At 42.5% G+C, this 21502-nt stretch overlaps 1 protein-coding gene across 2 annotated transcripts in view; it reads right to left on the reverse strand.

Annotated features, from left to right (window-relative positions):
• Lyn (LYN proto-oncogene, Src family tyrosine kinase) overlaps positions 1–21502 on the reverse strand; it is a 124077-nt gene that overhangs the window by 43509 nt on the left and 59066 nt on the right. For both annotated transcript variants that reach the window (XM_006992640.4, XM_006992641.4), the window contains exons 3-8: positions 18085–18130; positions 17295–17400; positions 14763–14861; positions 14537–14640; positions 13175–13324; positions 10952–11104 (exon numbers count right to left, since the gene is read on the reverse strand). In XM_006992640.4, the coding sequence (XP_006992702.1) occupies positions 10952–11104; positions 13175–13324; positions 14537–14640; positions 14763–14861; positions 17295–17400; positions 18085–18130 (658 nt within the window). The remainder of the gene's footprint in view (positions 1–10951; positions 11105–13174; positions 13325–14536; positions 14641–14762; positions 14862–17294; positions 17401–18084; positions 18131–21502) is intronic.

The raw sequence follows: 21502 nt of genomic DNA on the forward strand, positions 1-21502 counted from the left end.
ACATTTTCTTCTAGTTAATAAAATGTTATTCAAGGCAAAAATAAACAAGAAAATCAGAACTTTATAATACAAGTGAGAACCAGAGTGCAAGGGCCAGTGTAAAAGAAAATGTATCAGCACAGGCATGCTCAACCCTGGTTATTGTTAATGGAACAATTACAGACAATTTTATATAGTGAACATGTAGACTTTTTTGTTTCTTTGTCTGTTTTTGTTTTTTTAAGATACTCTGTAGCCATGGTCGGCCTCAAACTGGTGTTCTTCCTGCCTCTATCTCCTGAGCTCTGGGATTTGAATGTGGGTCTGAATGCCTGGCTTGCATCATCTTTACAGTCAGGATGAAGTGTAGTACTTATAAAAGCTGCTTATATACATGCTTGAAAGTATAATATGCCAGGGTCAAATAAGTATTTTCCAAGGTTTCGAAGGACTGGTCTTGGGTGACTATTGATGAGAAAGGGTTTGCTGCTGAAGACCAGAGGTCATGCCTGGCCACCGCTTCTGGAGGGATACTGGGAGCCCTCTGGGAAGAAACCTGAATTTCTTCCTCAGTGTTTCCCACCCCTCAGGAACACTGGCTTGTAGAACCCGTTGAGAAACGCCAGCTCCTTAATGCAGTCCCCTCAAGGTCTTGCTATTTTGGAAACTGCCTCAGTGAAGTACTTAAGTTTAATCCAGATTTTTTCTTAGGAAATCCCTTTTATTTTTAGGAATTATGCAAAGCAGAAATATAAATGATAAGTAAAATTCCCTTTCTCCGCTCTGTTTCCATAATTCTTTTGAAAGTGCCATCCAATAAAGTTGAGGAAAGGTGCTCCACCGGTAGCCCCCTACAGGGGCTCCGCGGTGCCACCTGGCGGTGCGGGGGTGCACCTTCAGGCAGTGGGCCAGACGAGGTGGCCCCACTGCAGGCTAGTGGATCATGGTGGTGGGCAGTGGGCTTACACCACAGTGACGTCTGTTGCAGCACTGGGTGACTTCTCCTCCTTTTGCTCTTTTCTGCTGTTATTTTGTCAGTGAGTATGTATCTATCTTTTTACGAAAGGATTTTTTAAAATAAATATTTCAAAATGAGCAGGAGGAAAAAGGCATTAGTTGCTATGGGTAGGCACCCTTAGCTAATGATTTTTCTTCTGGCCATTAAGAATGAGTTCTCTGGGTGGGGGGTGTAGCTCAGTAGTAGAGTGCCTGCTGCCCATGTGTGAAGGCCTAGGTTCCACCCCCAGCCTTGCAAAGAAAGGAGGAGGAGAGGGAGAGGAAGAGAGAGAGGAGAGGAGGTGGTGGCTGGTCTCTATTAAAATATTTCCTTTTTTATACACTATGACACTTTATTATGCTTTATTGTGCAATAAGATCAACAGTTTCAGTTAGACCATGTAGACAAAAGTGAAGAATGTAGTGGAAGTAAGTTTTAAAATGTGTCGAAAACAGTAATAGAAAAGGTAACAGGGGGCTGGAGAGACGGCTTAGTGGTTAAGAGCACTGGCTGCTCCTCCAGAGGACCCGGGTTCAATTCCCAACACCCACATCTCAGCTTACAACTGTCTGTAACTCAAATTCTAGTGGATCTGACTCCCTCACAAAGACATGCAGGTCAAACACCAATGCATCTAAAAATAAAAAAAGAAAGAAAGAAAAGGTAACAAAAGCTACCACCAAGCTGGGTGGTAGTGGCACAAGCCTTTAATTCCAGCACTTGGGAGGTAAAGGTAGGTGGCCAACCTCGTCTACAGAGCTAGTTCCAGGACAGCCAAGGCTACACAGAGAAACCCTGTCTCCAAAAACAAACACACACAAAAAGCTACCACCTAAACATCACACAATGCTAAATAATATTGCTATTTAAATGTAAAAATGGTGCCTTTTTTATAAACCTTAAGAGCAATTTAATAATAGATCCCATTAATATGTCTTTTAAATTACATTTGAGGGGCTGGAGAGATGGCTCAGAGGTAATGAGCACCTGTTGCTCTTGCAGAGAACATGAGTTTGATTCCCAGGACATGAGTTTGATTCCCATGGTGGTTCACAACCATCCATCACTCAGTTCCAGGAGATCAATTGCCCTCTTATGATCTCTCAGAGCATGAAGCCTGTAGACAGACAACATACATACATGCAGGCCAAACAGTCACACATTAAATGAAACAAATAAATCCATAAAAAGTAAATTACACTGAACCATAGATTCCATTATGGATGTTTTGTTAATTTGTAAACAAGCCCTTAGTTATAAGAGCGTACTGGTAGCAAAACATAAGAAGAAACTACACTTTTGGGAGTAGGGGGCTGGATCAGTGTGTAAAATGATTACTTTGCAAGTATGAAGACCTGAGTTGGGATCCCCAGCACCCACATAAAAGTTAAGCACAGCTCTGTAACCCGAGTGCTGATGGGACAGAAACAGGAAGACCCCTAGAGCTCATTGGCCAGTGAGTCTAGACCACTTCAAGATGCAGTAATTCCCCTGGCTCAATACATAATGGGGAGAGCAAATGAGGACGATACCCAGTGTCAACATCTGGCTTTACACACACACACACACACACACACACACACACACACACACACACACACACACACAGGAGGGTGGTGGTGGTGAGAATATTCTCCTTGGCTTATACTACTGACTTGAATCTGTAATTCCTATAAATCAGTTAAGTAGCCTAGCAGTAAAGGCATGGGTGCACATTTCCAAAAGGAGAAATTCCAGTGACTCAGATGTACAAAAGAAACTCAATTGTATTAGTAATCAGAGACATGCAAAAGAATCTGTGAGGAGAAACCAGCCCTGCTAACCCAAATCAAAAAGCATGACAGTAACTGTAGGTAAATGCTGGGGGGAGGGATGCAGCAACAGCTCCCCCAGGCCCTTTCCTGCACTTTTTTTCCCCTCTGAGCACCACTGAACATTAATGGCAAAGCTTTTTGAAAAAATCCCCAATCCCAAGGGTCCCATTAGTGATGATGACAGTGGCCTCCTTCCAAGTGACCACATAGGTTATGCTGCCCTGGGGCCATGCAGAAGGTACAAGTCCACCGTTCAGGAAAGTGCACACTGTATATTTCTAGGGACAAGTGAAACTGGAGCCATTGACAGTATTAATAGAGCAAAGATTCATAAACAGTCTTCCTTATATAGGCCATAGGGGACTGGTCCAGTTACATCATCCATAGGGTGTTGGTCCTGGAGCATACCAAAATCCAAGGATGCCTACCACATAAAATGGCACAGTATTTGCATCTAACCTGTGCACATTCTCATGGATACTTCTAATCACCTCTAGATAACTTATGATACACAGTAAAATGAAAATGCTATGTACATAGTTGTTAGACTGCATTGTTTAGGTACAAAGAAAAAACTATGTACCTCTTCAGTGTAAGCGCAACCCCTCCCCAAATGTTTCCATCCAAGATAGGTTGAATCCATAGACATAGAGGTCTGACTGTACCTTATGACTCAGCAAATCCCTTCCTCCTAGAAACATTCATGCATACTTGGACCACCAAAAACACAGAGCACACTATTTACAGTAGTCACAACTGTAAAAGCATGACTAACTCTGATTTTCACTAGTGAATGTTGAAATGAATGAATAAAATTCTATGTCTTTCATGCATACACAACACTATATAGCAACAAAGATGCATGAAATGTTATACTATCCCAAAACACAGATGAATTAATTTAAAATATTTAAAAAAAAAAGGAAAGAATAAGAGAATACATTCAGCATGACCCATTCATATTAAACCCAGACAAAGCTGGACTATATTGTTTGATGCATACTGCACCGTACATAACAGTAGTCAGACTACAGATAAAAGGTACTAAAGCCTGCATGCACATGACCCTAGCTCCACCTCCAGCATTACAGGGGAAAAGGTCAGGAAATTATGACAAAACTCCTAATAGCAGCTGTCCCCAGGCAGGCAGGGCTGTGATTGGGAAGGGACAAGAGCGACTCCGGGGCCTGACAGGCCTCCCCTGTGGGACTTTGTAATTGCTGGTGACCGCAGTAGCTTTTCTGTAGACTTGTCACATCCCCTAAAATCAAAGTTAAAGAACAAGTCACTCCCCTCACGATCACGGGAACAATGGAGTCTGGAAATGCTTACATCCTTTGAAATGATGAAAACATGCTTTCCAGAGGCAGAGCAAGAGTCATCAGGAAATAACGCAGCTGCTAAAGACATTGAAGATGCTGATAAGGAATTTGGAATCAACAGTGACTAAATAGCTGTGTCCAAAGCTCCAGAAGAGCAGCAGATCTCCCCCAAAGCCAATCATTTGAGGGTTCATTAACCTAGTCATAGAAATTTGTGTTGTTGTCATAGACAGCTTAAAAAGTATCAGGTAATAAAGGACTTGTTGTGGAGTGACACTTTGTCACAGTTAAAGAAAATAACAGCTGGAGAAAGTTCCACTTCTTGCCATGGCAGGCTTGCTAAAAGCTACACATACCAAGGGACTGAGAGTTACTTGAAAACAAACAAACAAACAAACAAACAAACACATATTGGTTTGGGAAGTTGGCTGGTGATAAGTTTTAACTAACTTGCCTCTAAATAAGAATGTATCCGTGTGAGAAATGGTTCCCCAGTTAAGTTCACTTGCTGCTCTTGCAGAGGCCTGGGTTCAGTTCTCAGCACCCACATGGCAGCTCACAATCATCTAAGGGATAAAAGACCTTTTCTGGCATGCACATAGTGAACATATATACATACAGGCACACACTCATAAACAAAAAATAAAAACAAATCAATCTTAACAAAAAAGACAGCTGGACACTGGTAGTGCACATCTTTAATCCCAGCACTTGAGAGGCAGAGGCAGGTGGATCTCCGAGTTTGAGGCCAGCCTAATCTACAGAATGAGCTCCAGGACAGCCAGGGCTACACAGAGACCCTGTCTCAGAAAAAGCAAACAAAGACTGTATCAAGCAAAACTCAGTTACAAACTTTCGTTTCTTAAAATAAAGCTTCCTCCTCCTACTCACTGTCCAGTTAGGTCTCTGGAATATTAACAATCCGCAATAGGAGGAGGAAGCAAGGTACCAAGGCAGACGCACGGGGTCACACGAACAAGAGGAAACAGCTTGAGGCAGAGACACCTCTCCCTTTGATCCCTGTAGCTGTCTTCCTGCACAGGGCAGGTCACATCTGATAATCTCTTCATTGTGTTTCAGATCTTAGAACATGAGAGGCAGTCTGTGAACAATACCTTGTGATTAGCAAAAATAATAATTCACCCGATTAACAGTGGCATGATTTTAATTGGCTGGATTTTGTTTTGCACCCCTGTGAAAAACTAGCTCACGCATTCCTTGAGGATTAAAAATTGAATGGGGGTTGGGGGTTATTAGTTAAGAGCACTGACTGCTCTTCCAGAGGACCTGGGTTCCGTCCTCAGCAACCACACAGTAGCTCACAGCCATCTGTAACTCCTGTTCTGGGGATTCGATGCCCTCTTCTGCTCTTCCTACCTACCAGGCACTCTCATGTTTCATACATGTAGGTAAACATTCATACACATAAACAATAAAGAATAAATCTTAAAACAACAACAACCCAAACCAAACCAACTAAACCCGGACTTTGCGCCGTCAGCCTCAGGCTCAGATGACTGAGATGCGCACAGGACAGAGGCAGCCCCGCCCACCCCGACAGCACCAGCTGCTCACTCTCCGTTGGCTTCACTCCCAGGGCCCCTGCTAAAGTTCAGATGAAATCTTCAGGAGTCAAGGAGATTCCTGACCGGCAGCCAAACTCAGACTTCTGGTCACGATTTCTGTTTCTGTTCTCCCACTGCCCCCCTTTCCTCTTCCTTTCCTCCTCCCTTGAAAGACTTAGAAACAACTAGGCTACATGTTGGCTCCTGGCACCCAGAGGGGCTAGGAGAGAGACTGCTGTGAGTTCAAGGTCAGCCTGGGCTCATAGTGAGTTCTGGACAAACCAAGGATACGTAGCAAGACTCTGTCTCACAGATGGATGGATGGATGAATGAATGAATGAGTGGATGAATGAAACTATCGATGCCACTACGTTAGTAGTGATATTTTACTGGAATTTTGTGAGGTGTTACTATGGGGGAATGGGTAAATGGTACCTGGAAACTTCCTGTACTGTTTATTTCACACACATGCCAGCTTTGTTCAAACAGAACTCACAAGTCACACTGCCTGTCGCTTTCGGCCCACAATCCATCATGGCTGTGCAGCTGTTACCACAAACACCTTGACGCATTTCCTTGAACCCCAAAGAGACCTTTAGCAGTCTCTTCCACTATGCCCTCATTGCCCCTCAGCTACCGGACGCCTGCTTTCAGTCTCAGTAGCTTGGCCTGTTCTGGACACTCCATCAAAATGAAGCAGAGAACGGTGCCCTGTGACCAGCGCCTTCCCAGGGGCCATCCATGTTACGCTCTGACCAGCTCTTCATCCCTGTGTCCCAGGTTCCTAAGCTATGGACGTAACAATTTCTGCTTAAACATTAATTTCTTGGTGAAAATTCAGGTTGCTTATACTTTCTTTTTGAGACAGCTTTGCCATGTAGGCTAGACTGGCCTCAAACTTAAATCCTCCTCATAACTGCTGGGACTCTAGGCCACTTTCCCACTGCTATGAATAATGCTGTCATAAACATTCCTGTTCAGGCTTTGCTTTCACTTCTGTGTTTTCTCTCTCTTTCATTTTAAATTGAACTTGTTTCTTAATTTTACTTTGGCTTGGCATTACTTTCCATTTTTTAAATTTTATTTTATGTGTCTGAGTGTTTTGCCTGTATGCATATCTGTACACAAGTGCATGGTTGGTGCCCAAGAGACCAGTAGAAGGTATCAGATCCCTTGGAACTGGAGTTACTGACCACTGAGAACTGCCGTGTGATGCTAGGAATTGAATCCAAGTCCTCTGGAAGAGCAGCCAGTGATCTTTAAATTCTGAGCCGTCTCTACAATCACAAATGAATGCCAATTATCTCAAAAAAATTTAAAAAACCAAAAAAGAAACACACCATCTTTGTTCCACGTGGAAGCCCCTAGTAACTGTCTTCTCTATAGATCTTTCACGGTGCTACAGGATTTTGTGTATAGTTCATCAGGCATGTAACACCTTTCTGCATTGTTTCAATCGGGTCAACAGTCCTACTCGGTAGCATCTGTTACAACCTGGCTTCAGACAGGTTATTCTGACTATCTCTTTTAAAGAACTTAATAAACAATGTTTTTTGAGACAAGGTCTTACTATCTATCACCAGCTAGCCTGGAAATCACTGGACCAGACCAGCCTTGAATTCAGAGATCTGCCTCCTTCTGCCTCCCAGGTGGTGGGATTAGAGTGTGCCACCACACCTGTCAATTAAAAAAGAAAATGGAACACACGTTTCTCTACGTCAGATACAGAAATGCCCATTGTGCACATGAGAGGACACTCAGTATAGCTCATCTACAGAGAAAAGCGAATCAAAACCACAGTCTTCACATCCCTGAAAGCATTATCACAGGAACCTAACAAACCTCCCGGAACAAAAGACAGTTAGCAGCGGAAAGAACATTTGGGAATCTGGACCCCTGCATGCTCTCAGTGGGGATGTACACTGATGCTTCCACTTCCTTAAAACTTTACAAGTAAAGGCATCAGAGTAACCACTAACTGGGGGCTGGAGAGATGGCTCATTGGTTAAGAGTACCCGTTGCTCCTTCAGGGGACCTGAGTTCAGTTTCTCAGCACCCACACTGGACGGCTCATAAACACCTGTAACTCCAGCTCAGAGGTTCTGACACCCTCTCCTCCTTCCACAGGCACCCACACATGTGTATACACAGCCCTCCACCCCTGAAGGCGGGGTCATGCTGGGTCACAGCACCATTGTCCACTGTAGGCCAAGCATGAAAGCAAGCCCAAGTGCCATTGGCAAATGAATAAAGAACCGTGGTGTACGCATTTAAGGGCACATTTCTCCTTGTTAAGGTAGAAACATGAGTCGGAGTAGGCCAGCCCTCATCAGCTCAGCCCTGACACCTGTGCTGCCCACAGCAGCTGGGCCTTTCTGACCCTCACAGGCGGTACAGCAACCACGACATCCTTTTAAAGAGGACGCATTGACATGTAAGTCCCACCCAATCCACCTGAGAACCCGGATTTGAGTGTATTTGGTTTGCAGTGGGTGTGCATATCTCTCAGCTCGTAGTTCCATGCCTTAATTCTTGTTTCATAGCTGAACCTAAGGAGGGTGGAAGAAAACTCCAAGCTTTGGGGTGACTGAGTCCAGCCCAGGTAAACATAGTGCAGCTGAGCTGCCCTACAATCTTTTTGAGGACAGATATCAATCCCTTAGCCAGTAAATATGCATGGGAAGGCCAAACTGCATTACTTTCACATTGGTTTTATGATTAAAATTGAGAAAATCTATCAAGATATAGTTTGCAGATCAGATACGTCTGTGAGGGGCACTGTAGTTGATGCCATTTTTACTGTTGTTCTCTTTGATTTTAAAGAAACACAACAAATATTTCCATGGGGACTCAGGATTCTCTTTTGTAATTAATATATAATCTGCCAGTAGATGCTTTAAGACTGTACAAAAGAACTTTTCCTAAACGGCTTTAGTGCAACCTGATATAGAACCAAGAACACAGCACTGTCTAATTCTTGGGTGCCACACACAAAAGACACTTAGGAACCAAAAAAAAAAAAAAAAAAAAAGAAAGAAAAAACAAAAGGTGAATCACACCACAGAACACTTATGAAAAAATCCAAATCTAAGTACATGGTATAAAACAATGGCCCTGTGTTTTATAGGATATGAATGTCATAAAAGATGAAGACGCAGGGATTTTCCATAGTAAGGGAGGTGAAGATGTGTTAAGTGAGAAATCGTCAAAAGAACAATGTTGCATCTGTAATGGGAGCAGAGTTAGTACTATATTAACAGCTGTGGGTATCAATGTTAGGAGCAAAGAGTCACTATAGGCAATTACACTCAAGTGCCTCAACAGCAACAAAATGTGTGCATGCATTCACACATGAAACAAACAGTGAAGAACACTTAGTGACTGGTGAATACAGGTGGGTGGTATACAGCATTTGTTAAACCATCTTTGCCATATTCTGTGAATCTGGAAAGAGAAATAAATACTAAGAAATAAATACAAATATTTCCTCAGGGAGGAAAAAAGAAGATAGCCAGATTTTTAAAAAACTGGTTTTGTAGGTTCTAAAAAAGTTCAAAATAAGTCGGGTGGTCGTGGCGCACGCCTTTAATCCCAGCACTCAGGAGGCAGAGCCAGGAGGATCTCTGTGAGTTCGAGGCCAGCCTGGGCTACCAAGTGAGTTCCAGGAAAGGCGCAAAGCTACACAGAGAAACCCTGTCTTGAAAAACCAAAAAAAAAAAAAAAAAAAAAAAGAAAAGTTCAAAATAAACTAAGCAGTAAATATTCCTAGTATACAATGAAGAGAAATGAAAATGTGTTCATATAATATTTTGTATATGAATGTTCTTACCAGTATTGTTCCAAACAGTAAAACAGAGTGTTGATGGGTGTAATGGCTTTTGTTGGGGTGATGAAAATATGTTCAGCTAGACTGGGGTGGATCATAGCTTGTGAACCTATTGACTGCCACTGAACTGTTTTGTTAGCATCATTAATTTTGTTAGCCAATGCTATGTTAATTTCTTTAAAGAGGAGGAAAATAGAGATGGTATCATGGCACAGGTAGCTGGGGCAAAAGACTGAGCCTAGAGCAAGCAATCAGGCCCAATCTCAAAGGTTCTGAGATAGCTGATTCAATGAGGAATGTAGAAAGAATGATATGACTGTAATTTACTTGAGCTGTATAAATTTTGTGTGTTCAGTCTTACATTGCAATATCAATTAATTGCAGCTGGGTCAGTATTTGCATATTTAAGACTTCTGCTATGATAGTACCACTAGGCCAAAGTACAGAGCCGAGATAGCAGGACCTAGATTTCCAAGGGAAAAACCCTACATCCCTTCCGGGTCTCCACGTCACACTTTGTGGCTGATACAGGCTGGGATCCTCCATTATTGTTAGCCAGGGCTGTGACATTTTCAAATTCATTTTGCTTTCATCCATACAAAGTTGGCAGAGAGTGATGCAGACACATGTGGTTTCCCATGCTACCCTGGCCAAGACAAAATCCTTTTTTTTTTTTTTTTGTTTTGTTTTAAAGAACTAAATGGAAAATGTGATATTTAGAAACTTTAAAAAGTATATCTTATCATAAGTAAATTTACATTCCATGAAAACTTGAGAAAACTGAGATTGTCAAGAAGTCCCTGGGGGCTGGAGAGACAACTCAGTGGTTAATGACACTTTCTGCTCTTGCAGAAGAGCTGGGTTCAAATCTTAGCACCCACATGAAGGCTCACAACCCCTTGGGACTTCAGTCCCAGGGGATCTGATGCCCTCTTCTGGACTCCAGTGGGTTCTAGGCATGAAAATCATGCATGTACAAACATAGTGCTCGTACACATGTAGGCAAAGCATCCATACACATAAAATAAAATGGAAATAAAAAATAAAAAGAATTCCCCAGATTACGCCTCTGCTCAAATCTTGATGTAGTTCCTCCCAGTCTGAGAAGCTAATACTTGGCTCTAAGGAAGCATTCATTAATAGTAGGTCTTTGGGCATCTTTTGTTGGTGACCCCCAAACTCAATAAATTGGAGGTTTCCTATTAAGCTAGTGGGTCCTACACCTGAGTATAGCCCAGAGTGTGAGGATGAGAGCCTGATGCAAGAGAGAGAGAGAAAAGATGAAAGGAATTACCAAAACAGACAGAACCTGCGGGCCAGAATTTGGCCTGAGACAGACAGGAAAGCAAGAAATTATGCTTCTGAGAAGCCTACTGCCTAGCTCAGTGACGGTCAGAGGCTTGAACCCCTCACCACTCTCCAGAGTGGGACACTGGCTGAACACTCACCCATCCAGACTTCTCCAAACTGTCCTGCGCCGAGCTTTTTCACCAACTTAATGGACTCCCGGGGGATCTCCCAGGCATCTTTATCCCACGGCTTCTGTGGTTTGGGACTAATGCATGCCTTTTCCAATCTCCTGCATAGACCATCAGACTGCGCTAAAGTGAAAGGAAGAACAAACGTTAAGACATGCATGCAGGACTGGTGAGATGCTCAGTGGGCAAAAAAAAAAAAAAAAAAAAAAAACAAAAAAAAAAAAAAAAAAAAAAAAAACAAAAACAAAAACAAAAACAAAAAAACCTTGCTGCCAAGCCTAACAACCTATAATAAATCCTGGATTCCCCAACACATACACAATAAATAAATTCGAATAAGAAGGAGCAGAAGCAGAAGAGGAAGAAGAAGGAGGAGGAGAAGAAAGAAAGGAAGGAAGGAAGGAAGGAAAGAAGAAAGAAAGAAAGAAAGAAAGGAAGGAAGGAAGGAAGGAAGGAAGGAAGGAGGAAGGAAAAGAAGAAATGCAAGCAACATAGTGTGTAGCCATGGCAGATGGGTGCCAGGGTCCCCTTAAATTCCAAAAATCAGAATCTCAAGTCTCCTATATAAAATAATGTAATACTTTATATGCATATCTTATTTTAAATCATCCTTGTATTACTTATATTACCAAATATAATGTAAACACTATGCTGTAATCCTGTATTGTTTAGGGAGTGCTGACAAGACATGCTCGGTGCAGATGCATTTAAAGATACTTGGCTGAATCCCTAATGCAGAACCTATACGGTACATTCTTTTTGTTTTAGAAGTGCCTATACAGGAGACCTTGAATAAGCAGTTATTCTTATAATGTCCAGTGTAATACCATCTAAAATGCTGATGGGAGTAACTTTTGCATAATCACAATTTCAAAATTACTAGAAGACAATTTGAAACATTTTATTTTATTCACTAACACTGCCAGCATATAAAAACAAAAACAATAAAGACAGTGATGGACTATCACACAAAAACATACTCTGATTCCTGATTCCTCGTAAGCTTAGTGGCACATGGGCAGGGGCGTAGTTAGGTTACTCCTGCACTTCAGAACAGGGTCACAGTACTACAAGCCCCCAACATCTCAGCCAGAAGCATTAGTGAATGGGAATGAGAGAGGGAGGAAGGATTCTGTAAGCCCAGTCCCTTGCTCTCTCCATACTGCCTTTGCTCCATGTTTTTGGACCTAAGAGAGCCTTTTAGATCAGGCAGCAGGAAGAAGCCACAGCAGCTCCTGCATCTTCAGTCACAAGGAAAGGACCCAAGGACACAGAGGTGAGCTTCACAAGACTAGAAACTGGTACTGGGCACAAGGCATCGACTTGCTACTTTTAAATATATCCTTAGAGCCATGCTGCGCACTTTTACCATGGACACATATTCCTTTTACATATATGCATTACACTCAGAGGCACAGATTTGCATATCTCCTATTTTGAATATTTGCACACATTAAGAATATGCATTATGCAAAAATAATCTATACTTTCCTCCACAGGAAGGGGGAGCATTGGATGTTAAATAGCTCATACCAAGGAAGAAGGCCATGGCAAATGCAGCAGCAATCTCACTCTGGATGTAGTGATAACCCCAGGTAGAGTGCGCAACTTAATGGTTTCCACTTTATCCAGAATGAAAGTGCGCCTTCACAACTAACCTGTGTTCACCTCCAGTCTAGTACTCAGATGGAAGTGTGCCTTCACAACCAGCCTGTGTTCACCTCTAGTCTAGTACTCAGATGGAAGTGTGCCTACAAAACCAACCTATGTTCACCTCCAGTCTAGTACTCAGATGGAAGTGTGCCTTCACAACCAACCTGTGTTCACCTCCAGTCTAGTATTCGGCAGCTCGCATGAGCTGACAGCTACCATGTAGATTAGAAAACTGGCAGACTTAGTCAACTGTAGGGATTTAAGGGTCTGAGCACATTTACTGAAGGCTACATTAAGCTGGGGTGTTCAGAAGACAAGGCCAATGGGATGCATTTTCAACTTATTTCAATTCCCAATAGGTTTATTAGAATTCATGCTTATTAGAAGTCAAGGAGTATCGACATATTGAGTTCGTACTACTTGTAGAATATTATCCACCACATTACCCGAAAGAAAATTTTCATACAAAGTAGTATCTGCCACTTGATACTAATCATTACAAAAATAATCTGCCTCTCCCAACATCCAGTGTTTACTTACTTTGGTAATGCTTAATCATGTCACTTATACAGGGAAAAGTGATCCGTGGAGAGATGTAATAACCACCATTGTCCAGACTTCTAATTTTGTAGTGTTTAATAACATCACCATGCACAGGGTCATAATCTCTGACAGACAGAGAGAAGCTTCCTGTGGGAAAAAGTTAAGAGGAGAACATGCCTATGTGTTATTAATAAGGTCTTTATTATACTACACTGTGGTACATTTTCTCATAAAATGTATAATACAATATGTATGTTTATAATGTATCATATATGTGATATATCATATATATTACATAATGTATCATATAATGTATTATATTATATAAAATATCACAATACCTACCCTGCAGCCAGGTGTCATGATATTTTAACCCAAGCACTTGGGAGGCAGAAGCAGGTGAACCTGGCCAGTTCTAGGCTAGCCAAGGCTACACAGTGAGACCCTGCTTCAATAAGGAAAATAAAAGATCCTATAAAAATTTGACTTGATAAATGACAATAGCATTTTGTTTGCTAGGCAAGTACCCAACACATCATCTTCCTTCTCCACCACAGTTTTCTGAAATAATTTATCTGAATAGAAAAATTATTTTGCATTTCCTCTTGATATTCAGGACTCACTTTCATGATAACACAACAAAACTGGAAGTGTGCTATGACCTGGCCATAATTATGGCTGTTTTTTATTTATTAACACTAATCATTTGAGTTTATTGTTTGTTATCAAAATATGAAATTTTCACTTTGAAAGGGTTTGCACAATGGCTAGGCAGGGAAAAAGAACTTTCTGTATGAGCCTGATAACCTGAATTCAACCCATAGAACCCACGAGGGAAGGAGAGAACTGAGTCTCACAGTTGCCTTCAGATCTCACATCTGTGCTTTGACAGGCAGGAATGCACACACGTACACACACACATACACACACACAAATAATAACAACAACAACAATAATAATAACAACATATTTAAAATAAAAAAATATTTAAGCGTGGCGCACACCTTTAACCACAACACTCAGGAGGCAGAGGCAGGGATCTCTGAGCTTGAGGTCAGCTTAATTTACATATTGATTTGCAGGCAGGCCAGGGGCTACATAGAAAGGCTCTGCCACAAAACAAAACAAAACAAAACAAAACAAAACAAAACAAAACAAAACCACCCCTTTTATTACCAGAATTACTATATTCTTCATTTTATTCATCCTGGAATGGTTTTTGAAGTGATTCCCTGGGCTAGGGCTGTAGCTCAGTAGTAGAATGCTTGCCTAGCATGCACAAGGCCCTAGGCTCCATGTCTAGGAAGAGTCCCTGAGTCCCTGTGCAGTCTTCTTCAAGGTCTCCAACCATTCACCCACCTTTTAAAGTCTCGCTTTCTCTGATAAGAAAAGCTCCTGCACTGTTCCCTGGCGCCAGAAGCTGCCGTTCTGCATCCTTCCTGGTTATGTCCTTGAAGAACCACCTGTGAAGATATTTTCACATTTCATAGGTGTTGTGGCAGGGAGGGAAAAGATGATGTGCATGTGAACAAGCAATGTAACCCGGCATTCAGAAACAACAAGATGGCCATGCGCCAGGACTCACTCTTCTGTCTCTAAGGTGTTGACCTTGGCCACGTAGTTGCTGGGGATGAAGCCTTCTCTCTTTGTTGAAAGGGACTTAGCTTTCCACCATTCCCCATGCCTGGAATGGAAAGAGAAGTCATGACCTACAATGGCAATTGTATTGAGGTGTTTATTTTGCAGAGTGACGGCAAGTGGGAGCAACCCCGGAATCCCAGAATCCAAGAGGAAAATTTCTTCCTTTTCATATGAAAGGTATGTTTAGTGACAGGAGCAAAAAAAGCATGCTTACAGCTTCAGTGTGGCTCGCTGTGTTCAGGGCTGCATAGAAAAGAGTTGGGAAAATGCCCATTTTATAGAAACCAAACATTTCTCACTTCCCCACGTGGCTAAGGTATGTTTTTAAGGATTCTTGTAGCAATCAGAGTCAAAGGAATACTGACTCAGAATTCTCATGTTATAAATTTGTAAAAACATCTGCTTTCTCCAGAGATAGGTGCCATGAATAAAGAAAAACAACAACAAAAATAAACCAAAACCAGTTCAGAGTGAGCCTCATCACCATGACACTGCATGACACTGCACTACCCAGAGGGCAGAGGAGAAGGAGGAAGGGCCAGGCCCAGAAGTAGCAGCTGAGCTACAGGAGCGGGGGTGGGGGGTGGGGGGTGGGGGGTTGGGGGGGTTGGGGGGGTTGGGGGGGTTGGGGGTGGTGGTGGTGGTGGTGGTGGTGGTGGTGGTGGTGGTGGTGGTGGTGGGATGGGTCCCTGGAAGACTCCATATTCCTCTTCAAATACCCCCCAGACCTTGTCTGTGAGAGAAAGTCGATAGTACTTAACTGTGAGCTGTACCTGTGAACTGTTGACCCACACAGGCAGCCTGTGCCTGCTACATCTTCAAATTCAGCCAATTGTAGACTGAAAGTATGTAGAACTCCTAGGCTGAACTTTTTACTTTTCCATGCAGGGGTAGGAAAACTGTTATGCCTATGTTTTCTTCTTCTTCTCTGTTTAAGCACAACATAAGGCTATTTTTATAGCAAGCACAATCACATTGTATTAGACGTGAGACGTCATCCAGAGGTTGTCTGAAGTACTAGGAGGTCGTAGTGGAAGAGCTCTCCAGGCTCCAACCCTAATGGGGGAACAATTTGCAGGGGACAGCTGCCTGGAGAGAGAGAGCAATTCTTTGGGGATGTGGCCACTGGTAGATGGCCCCACTCTCATGTATTCATGGGCAGCACTGACTGGATTTAGTTGGTTATGAGAAGGAAAGGAGGAGGATGTGAAGTTGGGAGAGGTGTGAGTGTGGAATGTAGGGGACACTGGAGGAAGTAGAGGAGGTGAATATGAGCATGTGGTCCGGGAACGAGTTTTCCTGATAGATGCTCAGAGACAACTGTACACACACACACACACACACACACACACACGCACACACACACGCACACGCACACGCACACGCACACGCACACGCACACGCACACGCACACGCACACAATGCTCACCACAGTCCTGTGGTGTCATTCCCATTTCAAAAGTTAAAATTCCAAGGAACAGACTGAGTAACTTTTCAAGGTCATGCAACTGTCCGAAGGAAGGGCCATATTTAAGCACAGCTCATGCTGAAGCTCTGGACCAGCACTTATCTTGTCTTCCCTAAGGGAGTCTCCCCTTCCCGCCCCACTCCTCGGGCAGGTCTGGGCCAGGGTACTGCTTCATGCAAATTCAGTACAAGAAGGAAGTTAGACTTAAGTGCTGAGTTCCTTGTTCTCCTTCTTCACTGCCCTGTGCCCTGTGCCCTGACCAGGGTCACATGTGTGAGTCAACATACAAGGGTCAGGGAGACAAACCATCCAAGCAGCTTCAGGGCAGACGCTGCAGCTGAGCAGAGCTTTCCAGCATGACTGTGGCGAACCCTTGGAAATCACACCAACTGGCCCATGAGCCCCATCTAAATCTATGCAATATAACAAATGAAAATGGCCTTTCAAGCCTGTGTATATCCGTGTGTGTGTGTGCGTGTGTGTGTGCGTGTGTGTTCATGAATGTGCTGGTGCACTTGTGTTTGCAGGTATACATCACAGATGTACCTGGGTGTACATGCCAGAAGATGGCCTCACCTATCGTTCTTTGGATGCTGCCTATCTTGTTTTTAAAGACCATCTCTGAAGCCTGGGACTTGCCAAGTATGCTAGACCGGCTGCCAGAGAGTCCTCAGGGATCCACCTGTCTCCAGCTCCTCAGGGCTGTGCCAACATACCCCGCCTTTTCATTTTAAAGGTGGGTCCTGGGAACTAACTCAGGTTTGAGCTATCTCCCAAACTCCACAGTGGCCATCTTAAGTAGCATGCCACACAGAGCCAAACTTCTTAGGTAGCACATTGGTAAAGAAAGAAACTAATGTCTGTCCTTGTTGGGAGAAACGACAGAGGTGCACAGAGCCACACTGGGAAGGGAAGTTCCTTCTGCTCTATCCCTGCTGCCTAAGCAAAGCAAAAGAGCAATCTGCAAGAGCCGTGGCCAAGGTGCTACCAGGGCCTGGGCACACTTACTCTTCCAGGACTTTCATCTTTTCTCCTTTCTTGAAGGACAAGTCATCTGGGTGGATGCCATCATAAGGGTACAAGGCTACCACAATGTCCCCTTGCTCTTCTGGATCTAAGAACAAAAGATATAAACAAAGCCCTTTCAAAACCTATCAACATAAACACAAACGAAGGGAAGCAGTGGAGAGAAAGGCTGGGAAGGAAGCTGCATACAAATAACACGAGCTGCACATTGTGTACACCAAACTCACAGGAACCTACTGTAATTTCAAAATTATGTTTAGGAAAGGATGCACCTCTGATCATGGCAGCACTGTCATGGTCCCCAAAGGCAGAAGGCACTTTAGTATCCATCAGTGGAATGAACGAAACAAGATATATATGTACAATAGAATAATAGTCAATGAAAAGGAATTGAAATCCTCAACACAATATACTGTAGATGAGCCTTGAAGACCTTATGTTAGGTTAAATGAGCCAGGCACAAAATGACAAAGACTGTATATTTCCAGTTCACATGTGCTATCTAGTGCAATCAAACCCATAGGACAGAAAGTATAATGGTGGCTGCCTGGAGCAGAAGGGAGTGGAGAACCATGAGTGTTTAATGATAGAATTCCACTTGTGATAATGAAAACTTTCTCTGATGGATGCTGGTGAGGCTTGCACAGCAATGTGTACTTCCTGCCTCTGAACTCTACACTTAAAAAATGGCTAAAGGTGTGATAAACTTACATTACATATATTTTCCTACAACAACAAATAAAACATTAATTATATTGTTAAGAAAACATACCTTTTGTTTGAAACCTCTGTCCTGGTAAAAGTTGAGATTCTGGAACCTACGAAAGAGTATTTGTTAGGGAAAACAAGCATGTTCAGGTTTTTCTTTTCACATGCATGTTGTCTATCATTTTCTCTAACAGCCACGAATGAGGTTTAGATTTGCAGGTACTAAGCGGGGAAGAAGCGCTGAACAGAAATCTTATAGGGTGATGTCACTGACACCAGGGCTTAGAGCAAGGCTCCTGTGCTCAGTGCTGTCATCTGCAGGTCCCACCTCTACAGTCATTTTCAGGACTTTTCCTGGACGTGTAGTCCTTAGTCTGTGTCAGCAGATCAAGTGGGTATGGCTGCAGGAGATGGGGACTAGATGCCAACCACCATGATTTTTTCTCTTGTTTTTAACACAACTCCAATGTTTGAGGTAGCAGTTTGCCCAGCGTGATACCTGCTTCTAGACTTACAGCCCCCTATGCTTAAGGGAAAGAAGCATGTCATGAGCTCACTGGTTGGGTGGGGCCTTGGTAAAATGTGCCTCTTTCTGCCTAGAAAGAATTAAAGGTTGGAGGTACAGCAGCCATGGAAACCCAACTGTAGATAGGGCCAGTACAGCAAAACATCAAAGTAACAGAACCCTAATAACTGAGAAGTTGTCACCAGCCCAACTCCATGTTTCCTGAACTTATTTAAACATTTGATCAGGCCTATCACTAACAGACAAACACAAGCCCAACAGAGTGAGGCTTTCTTGTCTGACCCTGACACTGTCCCTATAGGGGTCAGGGTCACCCCCAGTTATGACAGCAGCAGGGTACATCACTGGGCAGACCCTGGTAGCACAGAGGACATGTGAGGTACCTTCTAATCCAAACCTATTCCCATAGAGCACTGCTGGGGGGTGATGACCTCTTCTAAGGACGTGCTGATAGGGCCTAAACTTCAAACCCTCTCCTCTGCTTCTCCTCGAGAGTCAGTTCATGGAACAGGACCAAAATGTTTATACTGACATATAAATTCTGCTGAGAGTGAACCCATAACATCTCCAATTCACTGAGGGGAAGGACAAAGGCACAGGAAGCCACGGGCCCATATTAACACTCAAGACTTAAAGAAATCTTATGCTGCTGTTTTAACCATTTAGATTTGCATAATTAAGAATTACAGTCTATTGGATATGATTTAGAGGAAGCAATTAAATGAGAAATTAAATATTTCTGAAATCAGCAAGCTGATCTGCAAATACCAGGAGATGAATTAAAGCACATTTTTATACAAAACTGTTGGCTGCCTAGGTTGGCCCTGAAATGTGTGCACCAAAGGATTAAAGGACCCCTCTAGAAATGGGGAATGCAGGTCATGCTAGTGCACCCAGCCCATTTTAACCACTTTTGTAAGACCAAAACTCATACATGTGGCCCCATAACACCATTCTAGATCTCTCTTGAGTAGATTTTCCTCAAGTGTTGTTGACTTCATATCAGTTCATTTCACCTCCTTTCAGAGCCCTGTATAATTAATGGGGTGCACGTATTTTTTACATGTGGCAAAGGCTGAGAGCTCTACTTATGAGGCCAAACTAAGCAACTTATGGAGAACATCTGTGGCCACAGACAACCTGAACTAAATTTTTTCTGGTGAGTGTTAAGAAACTAAGAGATTTTAAACACACTCACTATTGCTTTCCACCTTACTTGAAATCTTTTTTACACTGAGTATTTTTTTTTATTAGTCCCCCTTGCTTTCCTAAATAAAAGACACCTGAACAAGTAAACAAAACAAACAGACCAAAACAAACAAACAAAACAAAACAATCCTTGGATTTCAAAGCACACAAAACTATAGTATTTGCTAAGAGAAATAAACAGAACTTTTTTTTTTTTTTTGGTTTTTTTTTTTCTAGACAGGGTTTCTCTGTGTAGCTTTGTGCCTTTCCTGGAACTCACTTGGTAGTCCAGACTGGCCTTGAACTCACAGAGATCCGCCTGGCTCTGCCTCCCAAGTGCTGGGATTAAAGGCGTGCGCATAAACAGAACTTTTAATGAGAACTTTGAAGTATACAAGAACACTAACATGATGCCAGTGCCTTTTACTTTTCTATTAGTTACATTTATTACTATCTTTGCATAAATGAATAAAGCTTTTTTTTTTTTTTAAAGTAACTCTTGGCTGGTGGTGGCGCACACCTTTAATCCCAGGACTCACGAGGCAGAACCAGGTGGATCTCTGTGAGTTTAAGACCAGCCTAGTCTACAGAGCAAGATCCAGGACAGGCACCAAAGCTACACAGAGAAACTCTGTCTCAAAAAACCAAAAACGAAAACAAAAACCAAAAATAAACAAACAAAGAGAGAGAGGGGGAGAATATATACAATTATATAAAAAAATAGACAGTTAAAAAAAGTCTTTAAAGAGACAGTACTATGTTAATGTTAAAACCTTGCTTTTTAATTAAACAAAAAAGGGGAAATGCTGTGGGATAATGCTCTTGTACACTGGTTTAATAAAGCACTGATTGGCCAGTATCCAGACAGGAAGTACAGGTGGGGCAAGCAGACTAGGAGAATTCTGGGAAGAAGAAAGGCAGAGTCAGGAGTCACCAGCAAGACACACAGGAAGCAAGATGACAAGGCAGAACTGAGAAAAGGTACCAAGCCATGTGGCTAAACATAGATAAGAGTTATGGATTAATTTAAGTGTAAGAGCTAGTCAGAAATAAGCCTGAGCTAATGGCTGAGCAGTTATAATTAATATAAGCCTCTGTGTGTTTACTTGGGGCCAAGAGGCTGTGGGACGCAGGTGGGAGAGATTTGTCTTGACCACAGGGCTGGGCAGGACTGGAGAAACATCCGACTACAGATATGCACCACCATACCTGGCCAAATTGTCAATAAAACAACTTGGGCTAAATTGGAATAAGTTGTTTTCTGCTTAAATCTCAGACAGTTCATAAAACCCGGGATATGGAGTGGTGATGGTGGTTTACAGGCATCCAATGGGAGACTACACACCAGGGGACAAGCTCCAAAGTAAAGCAAGTTTAAAGTTATAGCTACCCTAAGTTCCTAGTTCCCTGAGTCCTTAAAATATGGCATCATTTCTTTTCCAAATGTATCAGGTGCCACATCACTCATATAAAGTTTCTAATGTGTACTGCTGTGTAAAGTTTGGAGACTGAACTAGATATGCTTTTTCTTAACTTTTTACTCCACTATCACAAATCATAACAACCTCAGTCTTTGTAGTATTTTAAATTAGTTGAAGAAAAGACAAGATAGAATAAAATGTAAATAGATAAAATGTGCCCCAAACACACACTAGCATGTGTTTTAGCTTCTGGTCTAAATCCAGCAAATTCTTTTGTCCCTAGAACATTGAGGTGATCTCGCTACCTACCCTGAGTCATGCAGGCCTGGGTATATGCTGGGTCTTTC

Source organism: Peromyscus maniculatus, chromosome 2, assembly GCF_049852395.1.
Source record: "Peromyscus maniculatus bairdii isolate BWxNUB_F1_BW_parent chromosome 2, HU_Pman_BW_mat_3.1, whole genome shotgun sequence".
Lineage (NCBI taxonomy): Eukaryota > Metazoa > Chordata > Mammalia > Rodentia > Cricetidae > Peromyscus > Peromyscus maniculatus.